The following is a 12,116-nucleotide window of genomic DNA, read 5'->3' on the forward strand; positions in this document are numbered from 1 at the left end:
ACTTGAGGAATGGAAGCGGAGTGCATTTGGATATGAGTGGTTTAGCATGGGAGGAAATTTAAGTATTTTTGGTGTGTTTTTAAATACGAAACTTCTTGAAATGATTACAATCATTTATCAAATAAAATATATCTATGTTAATTTGAAATATTAAAGTTGAATCAGTAACCAAATTCAAATTTTTGTAAATATATTATAAAATTTTAGTGCATTCATATTTTAAATTCCAATGTATTATAATTTTAATTTGGATCCTAATGCATTTCAAATATAAGCTTGTAAATGAATCGCAAGTGTGTCCTATCTAAGTTTTGGATTAAGCTTGGTTTTGAAATTTTTCTTCACTTTGGTGGAGCTCATAGATGTAGTTGTAGAAAGAAGATGGATGGAGAGGATGTTACACAGTATCATATTAGGCTTATGGAACTGGAGTGCTTTATGCTTTTCGTCCAACAAGTGTTGTGGAGGACCCCTTCGTAACTTGCAGATTAATTATGCCAAGTGTTGTGTTTTATAAGAAAAATATAAATTAAAAATAATAATAATAATATTTATTTTTAAAAAGTAAATATATTATATGAAAACTTCTTGTGTACACATTGGTGCTGGTATGGTTTAGGCCCATATGAGCTACGGTGCATTTAGCGAGTGCACTAGGAGATCAAGCTTAAAGGTCCAGCTCAAGGTTAAAATCCAGGCCCATTTCTCAAGCAGGTCACGCTTGAACTGTGAACAACAACTTGAGTCCGGCCCCTCCTGGCTCACTAGGGTTTTTAAGGGCAATTCTATGATATAAAAAACCTCCCATCTCTCTTTCACGGAGCTTTTACTGGAATTCAAGATTTGGGAGCTGATTTCAACGTCGGAGTCTGACAAGAACTTGAACGACTTAGAAATTGAAGCTTCAACTTCAATCAAAGTTTGAAGGTTTCTGAGATTCTTCTGAAGATTATCATAGAAAGATTTTATATATATATATATATATATATATGAGTTTTTGTGCTCCATTTCTTCTTGAACTACTTTTATGCATTATAAAACAGAGGCCTTTCTTCTATCGATCTCTCTTTGATTCGGGCAAGGGCTCATGTTGGACTCAAGATCCGGCCTGACAAAATTAGTTGGATTGGACTATTTTGGCCCGCCATGACCCTGAGCTAGGCTTGGGCTTATATTGAGCAATGTGAGCCAAGTTTGGATAAAAGCTCACCTTATCTCTAATCTAGCTCAGTGATGCCCTTATTTGAAGGTATAAATTTTCGTGTTAAAATGCAAGTTTATAAATTCATTGTATCTAGAAGACAATTTGACATCTCCTTCTATTTTTTACTTGTTGGAACATTTAGAAAATGACAATAAATCTATCTTGAAATATAAGCTAAGCTAAGATTTTAACTTACAAATATGATATTTCCACCTCTAGTTTCTTTTTCTTTTTCTTCTGATCCCAACGTTTAGGTGGATGCAACTTTAGGGTAACCCTATAATTCAAGGCTAATGTAACATTCACTGTATCCACCAGATTTGCTAGCTCATGTTATGATGTGAGACAGGAAATGAGATGAATCCAAGACTCAAGTGGACCACGCCATATATAGCATTGGGGATATTAAAATGCCCACCATTGAAACCTTGCCAGGGGCCACTCTAATGTTCACACACCATCTAAACCGTCCATAACTTAATTCTCACCAGGAAGAAAGGAAAACACAAATGTGTGCTAGATGCAATACTTCTATAGCCCCAGGAGGGTTTCAATGGCTGTTCCTTGTGGTGTAGCCGATCCTGAGTTTTGGATCTGCCTTGGTTTCAAAACTAACGCATCTGTGTGGGACCCTTACCCACAAAGCTTTGTAAAAAGAAAAAACCATATAAGAAATAATCAAATACAACAGCATCATGCGGCCTTTTTCCTGTTACGGTATGATAATATCATATCCAACATATCCATGAGAAAGGTGGGCCACATCCTGGCCTGGGATTTGGGTTTTTTCTTCTTCTTCTTCTTCTTCTTTTTCTCTGGTTAGAGACGGTGGTCCGCCTGTAGTTTTTTTTTTTTTTTTTTGCATTCTTTTTTCAGCCTTTGGCCCTTTTGGAATTAATAATATTTTTGCTGAATCTTCCAAAAAATAACTGATATGAAAATCAGATCCGTCCACACACACACTGGGACACAATCATCAATGTACTGGTGTGGCCCACCCAACAAGCTGATCAGCCTGATATTCTTATCAAATCGGCCCCACCCATTATTCCCTGTTCCTAACTGTGATTCAATGGTTCCAGCCATCCGATAACTGCCCATCAAATTGGTCGGCTGAGATCATTTATGATGAAAGGCTTTGATCATGATTTGCTCTGTTCAGCTCTTTACCTCTAATTCCCCATTCTTCCCAAGAAAAATTTTGGACAGCAATTCTAGCCATTCCATCACGCCCATTACAATGGACAATCTTGATCATTTATGAAAATGGGCCTAACCACGGATCAACACGGCCCATATTATTGGTCCCACCTTTAATTTCCCATGCCTTGCTTGCATCACTCTGACTTGGTGATCCTACCTGTTTGATCAACAGCTAAGAAATGGAGGATCCAGATCACTCATGACAATAAATAAATAAATAAATAAATAAATAAAAATGGCAGATCTAGACCAATTAAATCTCACCATGAAACATTGGATGGAGCCCGAGATGGATGACCAGAACCGGGCATGGTCCAGAACTCATAGCAAACAGTTTATCCTGACCACCAATTGCTGGAATCCAAACGGGCAACTGGCCATGGAAAGGCAACAGCCCAGATCTAACAGCATAAAATCAATGGCCATGATCATCCATTCTGCGTGATAGTATATACACAAAGCCAATCCATGGTGGCAGTACCTATCAGGTGGACAGCTCTGATCATCTATCCACTGAAACATACAGTTAAAACACAACAGTGACATGTACAATCTACTTACAGCTTGTTTTATACATGGTAGAAATCACACCACCACCCAAACATCTGAGATTTGTTCTATACATGGAATTTCAAGATTAATCAGTCTAATTCGGCACAAAATATCATGAAATTTCATGATTCTGTAGATGCCATTATGAACAGGAAGCTGCAACAAATAGAACCCGCATAGAAGATCCATGCAAGTACAATCCAACCGTTGAATCCAAGATCTTCAGTACGCTTCTAACCTTCTTGATCGGCAACCATCCGTTTCAGACCCATCAACATCCACCCACACTTCATTTTTGCGCCCAATAATGCGGAAAGGGGAATCATATTGAGCAATCGAGTAAGCATTCTCACCTTCAGGTGTGGTTGAACCCGCCCATGGAGATCGGCTCAAGCTGATGGCGAGTTTCTCTGCCTCCTTGACAATGTTGCTGTCCCGAGCAAACCCGGAGAACTTCCTGACTGCAACACAGTGGCCCACCCATTTGCCTGGATGCAGGTCCAGTTCAGGGAGGGGGAGCGGCGGCACTGCCTGGAATTTCACAGGCAAGTAGAGCCGGACGGCGTAGGCCGATGAGTTCAACGGGCCCGCCCCTGGGACGATGCTTGTTAACACTGGAGCAGTCATTGCAATCCGGGAAGAATTGAGATTGGCGCCTTGGATGTACTGAAACAATCTGAGGATTACAACAGTAAGAAAGATTCATTCCTGAGTCCATTGCTCAGAGTAAATGATGAAGCTGCTGAAAGAGAGATGCCATCAAAAGCCTCATTCTGCCCGACCACATGATGATTCAGATTATTCATCTAGAAAGTCCCACCATAAATGATCTCACTCAGCAGGGGGAAGCCGTGTCCATACAAAGGTTGAGTTAGAAACAACGGTCAGGAAAAGCAGTTTCTAACTCGCCTTTTGTAAGGATGTAGAGATCCTTCATCAGCAAGGCTCTTTCCCATGAGGAACATATCTGTCGTGACCGTCTACATAAATGGTATGGATCGTCACGTGGCAGGGCAGAAGGGGCACCGCCTTAGAATTCATATGAGTAAAATGGAAGAGTTTGAATTCAATGATTAGAAGTTGAATGGGTAATGCAGGGGCATTTTCACACCGGGCTCAAGTGGGGTCGCCTGTGGGATGCGGGGACACACTTGGGGTGGGTGAACCATGTGATTTGGGGCCCATAGGGGAGGTCTCGTGTTCGAGACTCCTCACCGGGGGTAATTAATACGCATTTCATACCGGGCTCGAGTGGGGTAACCCGTGGGATGGGGGGACACACTCGGGGTGGGCGGCCCATGTGATTTGGGACCCACGAGGGGGGTTTGGCCGAGGTCCTAACCCATGAGATGTGGGGCCTAGGCTATGAGATAGAGGGATTAATTCGTCATACTTTAACAATTCGAGCTTTTAGAGCAAGTGGTTAATTGTCCTGCATCAAATTGGTATCAGAGCGGGAGGTCTTGTGTTCGAGACTCCTCATCGGTGTAGCTTACGGTGGTACCAGTAACACCAGAAAGCGCCCCTTGTATAAATTATAAGGTTGATAGTCAATGTTAAACTTATGCCACAATTTGAACTGCACTAACTATTTTGCGATTAAACTTATGAGCATCTGGTTTCATGCCTGGGAGGTCTACCATTGAAGCTATTTTGCTACTTAGACAATTGATGGAGACATATAGGGAAAGGAGGGATCTCCATATGGTTTTTGTATACTTGGAGAAAGCATACGAAATGATCTATAAATTATAAGGTTGATAGTCAATGTTAAACTTATGCCACAATTTGAACTGCACTAACTATTTTGCGATTAAACTTATGAGCATCTGGTTTCATGCCTGGGAGGTCTACCATTGAAGCTATTTTGCTACTTAGACAATTGATGGAGACATATAGGGAAAGGAGGGATCTCCATATGGTTTTTGTATACTTGGAGAAAGCATACGAAATGATCTCTAGAATTAATCTGGTGGGTGTTGAAAAAGAAAGGAGTCCTAAGAGTATATTGACATTGTTAAGGATAAAATTGGTATCAGAGCGGGAGGTCTTGTGTTCGAGACTCCTCATCGGTGTAGCTTACGGTGGTACCAGTAACACCAGAAAGCGCCCCTTGTATAAATTATAAGGTTGATAGTCAATGTTAAACTTATGCCACAATTTGAACTGCACTAACTATTTTGCGATTAAACTTATGAGCATCTGGTTTCATGCCTGGGAGGTCTACCATTGAAGCTATTTTGCTACTTAGACAATTGATGGAGACATATAGGGAAAGGAGGGATCTCCATATGGTTTTTGTATACTTGGAGAAAGCATACGAAATGATCTCTAGAATTAATCTGGTGGGTGTTGAAAAAGAAAGGAGTCCTAAGAGTATATTGACATTGTTAAGGATATGTATGAGGGATCAGTAACAAATGTGATAACCACTAATGGCGAGACAAGTGAGTTCTCAATTGCCGTACGCGTACGCCAGGGGTTGGCATTGAGTCCATACCTTTTCACATAGGTTACAAAAGAGTTAACAAGGCATTTGCAAGAAGAGACCCTGGAGCACATGTTGTTTGCAGATGGCATAGTTTTGATTGACAAGACGATGGAGGGTGTAAACACGAAGCTAAATTTATGGAGGGATGCTTTAAATCTGAATGATTAAAAAATAATTGGACTAAAACAAAGTATATGGAGGGCAATTATAGTAATAATAGGAGTGAAAACAATAAATTAGTTAAGATTGCTCACCAAGAAGTTTCTTAAAATGACCACTTTTGACACCTTGGGTCAATAATTCATGAGAGTGGAGAGATTGAAAAGGATGTAGCCCATAGAATTGAAGATGGGTGGAAGAAATGGTGATGTGCCTCTGGAGTTTTATGTGACTGTCGTGTAGCACTCAAGCTGAATGGAAATTTTATATGGTCGATATAATGTTAAGAACCTAACCAATATGCCAAAAGGCCCAGGATTGATGGATTGCGTCAAGTTAGGCAATTGAACCCTTAAGATTGTAACATTCCACCACGCTCCGTGGTCGACATCCATGGCAACCTACTCTGTGGCGACATTCACTCAAGCCTCTTTTCCAAGTAGCCATTTCAACGCATGGCAGTTGCACTCTGGTTGTTCAAGTAGCCCTGTCCACTCACAGCAGTTGCCCAAGTAACCCTCTTCATGCTGTGACAACTTTCACTCGGGTCCAGGTTGCCCTTTCCACAAGGGTGTTCGTGACTTGAACACTAGACGTGGTATTGACTCTGATACCAATTGTTAAGAACCTAACCAATATGCCAAAAGCCCCGGGACAGATGGAAAGCATCAAATCAGGCTATTAAACCCTTAGGATCATAACATATAAGACCCGCCATGCTTTACGGGACAAAATTTTAGGCATTTAAACAACAGGTTCATGGGATGTGTAGCTAAAATGAGGATGTTGAGATGGATGATGGCAAGATGAAGAAGGATGGAATTAGAAATGAATGCAATCAAAAGAACTTAGGAGTGGTGCCAATAGGTAATAAGATGGGGGGAAGTAGACTTAGATGGTTTGTTCATGTACCATGGCCCACAAAGACCAATAATTGCACTGGTTAGGAGTGAGTTGGTATAAGTTGAAGGCTCTAAAAAGGCAAGGGGGAGGCCCAAAAGGAGGTGGATGGAGGTAGTAAAAAAAAGACTTAATGACTAATGGTCTAATTGAAGATCTGGCCCTTGATAGTGGAATGGCGGAACAAGATTCATGTAGTTTACCCCCAATTAATTGGAATAAAGGTTAGATGATGACTTCCTTAAATGCATAGATCCGAGATTTCATCAAGGAGAACATGTTCTTTTGCGATGGCCACGTTTCATCAAGAAGACCTTATTGCAATACACCGTGTGAAAATACGTCACAGTTATCGAGAGAATTGACGGGATATGATGTTATACAAAGATGGCTAGAATGCCCCTGGAATATTACAAGATGAATAAAGAATCACTCTGTACCTAAAATGCAAAATGCCACCGAAAGAGATGTTTCTAATAATTCTTAAACCTCAAAAAGAGTTAAATAAAAAGAAGGCCAAATGTACCCATTAAGGCATGCAAATCTGATAATTACTTACATATAATAAGGCTTATTGATCCCATGCATGTACAATGCATTCCCTATACACGCTAACAATTGCAAAAACGTAGCAGACGTGCAATATCCAAGCAGCCCATCAGGTGGGTCCCGCCTCCTAAATGTCATTGCCTAAAAAATAAGACTAGTCCACTTGTAAGGTGGGTCACAGTGCACCCATGGCAGCATTGGAGGGGCTGGATTATATGTCCGCATGGGATTAGAAAACATATACATATAATTAAGCCATTGCATTCATTCAATTTTCTTTACAAATCATAGTTAAAAGCTTATTTTAGATCATCCCAGTTTCACAAATCCACATGATTCATCATAAGCCTCTCCAATCAAATGGAGTAGAGATGCATCACAAGAACCAAGTAACTTGCTTCAACAAATACCCATTTCCACTGTGATTTCTCATCACCATCTAGGCCTTATCCCCAACTAACTAGGGTCGGCTACATGAATCTCATTCTGCATTCCACTCTATCAAGGACCATATCCTCAGTTAAACCATAAGTCATCAAATCTTTTCTACATTTCTTATTGCATCCTCCCACATCCTTTTGGGCCTTAACCTTGAAACAACTCACTCCTACCGAGGCAATTCTTGCCTTCTTAGTCTCCATTGCACATGGCCAAAACATTGAAGTCTACTTTCCCTCATCTTAGTATCTATTGGTGCTACTCCTATTTTCCATCAAATGCAATCATTTCTAATTCTATGCTCCCTCATCTTGTCATCCATTTCAAAGAACTCCAAAACATCTCAAACTATTCCTGATTTCCAATAAAACACACACATACACAAAACATCTCATATTGTTCCTGATTTCCAATAAATAATATATACACTTCAATGGAAAATCAACATTGCATATAACAGGACTAAAGTTGAATCGCCAACATTTTCAGAAGTAAAGAAAACATAGCATCTTATAAAACACCTATAATAACCTAAAGAAAAGTGTCATATCTTCAACATCCCCGGATGACTTGCACTAATTCATCATTTAAATAACACAGACACCACACTTGCACGGACGCACATGGCCTCAAAAGACCACATGTTCCATAGTAAAAGTGACGTAAGTTCTCCCAGTTTACAGAAAGAAATAACATATTTCATCTTATAAAATCACAATAATTTGAGGGGAAAAAAGTTCTGCAAATCTTCAACTTCTCCATATGGGTAACTCACATTAATTCCCATATTTCGATAAAATATTCACACAATATCCTAAAAACATGACAATCCATAGAAAAATTCAAGCAGATTACCACCATTACTGTATAAGAAAGAAGCATAGTTCACCTTAAAGGAAACCCACAATAACCCAAAGTATTAAAAAAACAAAAACAAAAGAAAAGAAAAGGACATAAGAAAAAAAAAAAAAAAAAAAAACACTGCACGTTTTCCACTTCCCCATACAGGTAAGTTGTCATTCATTCCTGAAATTGGATACCAATGAAGCAGACACCAAAAACCCCCAAAAACCCAACATTCAGTTCACAAATTTCAAATTAATCTCTATCATTTTGTGTTAAAAGAATAGCATAACTCATCTTATAAAAGAAACATAATAACCCAAAAGAAAAGCCTTCAAATTCCCCATACAGATATCCAAGTCCTGAATTTCAGTAAGGCATACATGAAATATCCTGAAAACCCAACATTTCTTAGCAAAACTCAAGCAAAATTCCCATTGTTTCCAGTTTTTTTTTTTAAAAATAAAAATAAAATAGCACAATCAATCTTATAAAAGACTCAAAACCTGCAAATCTTCAACTTCTCCACATGGGTTCTCCTATTCACTTCCTAATTTCAATAAGACATACACAAAGTACCCTGAAAACCCAGTACTCCTTAGTAAAATCCCAGCGAATTCCAGCCACTTCTATATGAAAAATGAAGAAAAGCAGCATAAATCATCTCACAAGAAACTCAAAATAACCCAAAAAAAAGAAAAAAGAAAAGGGGAGACATGTCTCAAAACTTCCCGTAGGTGTAACTTCCACTAATGTGCGCACCTTCAAAGCACACAGAGAACAACCGAGAGTCAGTGACCACATCTACCACCATTTAAATACGAGAAATACTTTGACACTCTGATAGAGTGTGATGGATGAAACATAGGCTGATAGGCACTTAGAAATCACTTAAAGATCATATATGTGTCATATCAAAATTTAAATTAAACTGTCCAAATTATACATACCAGTTTCGACGCATTATGAACAAAAAATTATGCTTATTTGATTATCTGACTTTCAGATTAGTGAGCACTCATTGGACAGTTAGAAGTGAAAATTACCCAATGATCTTATTTCAAGAAACACGTGTCCAAAAATCAGAGGCTTGGATTGTTTAACAAATTTGATTTTTGGACTGTAAGTTAGTGACTGGAAGTTCCACAATTTCGCTACTTTAGTGGGCACTTATTGGATGTTTAGAAATGAAAAATATCCAACTATCTTCTTTTAAGAAACAAGTGTCCAAAAATCAGAGGCTAGGATTGTCCAACCAATTTGATTTTTGGACCATAACTGAGCGACTGACCGTAGGTTCCACAATTTAGCCAGTTTTAACCTGAATTAATATTTACCACGTGTACCATTCCAAGTGCCTGCATATGAAGCGTCATACGCAACCAGATTATCAAATAACTCCCCTTTAAATACAGTTGGTGGGAACCCAGCTATAAATTCAAAATGAAAATTTTTGAAAGCACATATCAATTGCGCATCAACATTCCACCAACCACTAATTGATGTTGTAAAATACACGTGCGCGCTGGCTCTCGGTGCACACTGTGCGCAACTTATCCCTAATCGAATTTCCTCATTTCAATAAAAACCAACACAAACCCAACAGTCCTTATAGAAATTCGAGCGAATTCCGAAAATTTCCGCATAAAAAAGCAGAATAATTCACCTTAGAAAAGAAAAACCCATAAAACTATATCTAAGATTCGTTGGAAGAATTTATATACCTGTGGAAGCCTTCTCTGGTGGCCTTATGAAAGGAAATTCCGCGAACAGAAGCCGTCATCCACGAAGATTCTCTGTAGTATCGGATCTCGAAATCGGATTCTGAATGGAGGACTGTGAATTGAGGAGATTCGATTCCATCAGTAGATGAGAAGAAAGAGAAGAGGAAAAGGAGAGAAAAGAAAGCGACTGAGAGCTTCTTCTCCATCTCAGACGAGCGTCTGAAATTCCAGTTGAAATCCGGGTTTTTATGGAGCTGTGGACTGTGGAGCAACTAAAATTACGTTTTTATCCCTATTTTGGAAATTACCGTAATGCCCTTCAAAGTTGGAATATGCGTGCTGTCCTAGGGCCGTGCCCAGTGATCTAGACCGTTCGTGTAATGAGCCCCCAACATGAACGGCAGAGCTATCGGATGAACGGCCTGGATCACCAGGACAAAGCCCCGTCTGTGAAAACTCAACACACGAGCATGCTGGGCATATCCTCCGCTCAAGGACGGATAAAGCTGCTCATACGCGTCGCGCGTGTGAAATTTTTACATACAGAGCTCTGTTTTCCATCACCATGCCACTCGTTTATAACATCGGAGCCATTGGTGATTTAGACCACTGATTGATGGCCCTACTGCCCATGGGAATTCTTCAAAAGGGGAATCATCTCATACCTTCGGACGTTAGAGCTACATCGGACCCACCCGTGATGAGTATGCGGAATCCATACCACGCATCTGGCGAGTATCCTCATGGACACTGTATTCCTAACAATCAACCCTGTCAAAAACTGAGATGGGACACACCACAGCAAGAAAATCAATTCCTAAAACCTATATATTCACCATTTTGTGGTCCATCTAAAATTTTCTATGGCTTGAGTTTTGGCATTCCCATCATCCTTGTGGAGCCCATGATGAATGGATCGGATGAGATATACACAACATAATGGACCCCACATTCCATATTAAACTTTCTACGGTTGGTGTTTGCTCCCTCCCCAATATCCCTTACTGTTTCCTTCTTTGTGGCCCACCTAAGTTATGGATCACGATGGATTTTGGGATTTAGGCAAAACAACAGGAAGTGCATCTAATGGACAGGTTGGATTGAACTCACACATCAAGCCGGCCCCACACAGCTAGAATCGTATGGAAATTACCATAGGTTAGAACATGTGATAATTGCTCCTCTAAAACTCCCCTGGTTTGTTAGGGTTTCAGTTTGCAAAGATGGGCCATAGTTCAGTGATCCAAACCGTTGATGTGATGGCCCCAGCACGCATCAAAAGGTATCATAGGTTGGAACATCTTACTAACATAGCCATCAAATCTTTTGGCTGTTGATCATTGTGCTTTCTTTCTTAACACTTTCTTGTTCACCAATTGAAGGGCTAGGATCTTCCCATTTAAGAAATTGTTGATGCATCGGCCATCTGCCATTGGGACCTTCATATCAATGGTTCTGATTTGCTCACTTTTAGGGATCGTTTGGGAGCATGAACCAGTTTGAATCAAGGGTAAGTGGTGTGTATTGGAAGAATGTATTTAATGTGAATTAAAATACAGTATAGTAAAACCATGAGATTCATGTGATTCCAGTCACAGTCATTTCTCTCATTCTCTCTTGTCCAAATACAAGCTGCCAAAAATAATTTGATAATTTCAATTGTTGAATTGTAGCATTTCAGTAAATTCCAATTATAGGCCACCAAATACACCTAATTCCAAAGTTCATGATAATCATTGCTGATGCATACCAATACATATCAAATACAAGCTACCATACAACCCCTTTGTAGTTTGGATTGGGATTGCTACTCATCTGTAACTTCTATTGTTTCTTATCTATTCCGATGCCCCCACTTGGATGGCCGGGATTGTCGAATTGTATGTGGTTCATGAACTTTCACCAGCCAGGGTCCACTGTTGTAGGGCATTAAAAGAGGACTGGTATGGTAGCCCTAGACCACCTCTGGACCAACCCCAAACACTACCATATATCTAGCATGTGTATGGCATCAGAACCATTAACCTTTGCAAGCCACAACTTGTCAACCACA

The 12,116-nt window shown here is 39.7% G+C and overlaps 1 protein-coding gene across 1 annotated transcript; it reads right to left on the reverse strand.

Annotated features, from left to right (window-relative positions):
- Nucleotides 1-2,817: 2,817 nt before the first annotated feature.
- On the reverse strand, nucleotides 2,818-10,292 carry LOC131237880 (uncharacterized). The gene is made up of 2 exons (XM_058235927.1): nucleotides 10,064-10,292; nucleotides 2,818-3,635 (listed from the first exon to the last, which is right to left on the reverse strand). Exons 1-2 carry the CDS (start codon nucleotides 10,267-10,269, stop codon nucleotides 3,182-3,184), a joined length of 660 nt encoding a protein of 219 aa, XP_058091910.1. The 5' UTR covers nucleotides 10,270-10,292; the 3' UTR covers nucleotides 2,818-3,181.
- Nucleotides 10,293-12,116: the final 1,824 nt, after the last annotated feature.

The sequence above is a fragment of the Magnolia sinica genome, chromosome 2, assembly GCF_029962835.1.
Source record: "Magnolia sinica isolate HGM2019 chromosome 2, MsV1, whole genome shotgun sequence".
Lineage (NCBI taxonomy): Eukaryota > Viridiplantae > Streptophyta > Magnoliopsida > Magnoliales > Magnoliaceae > Magnolia > Magnolia sinica.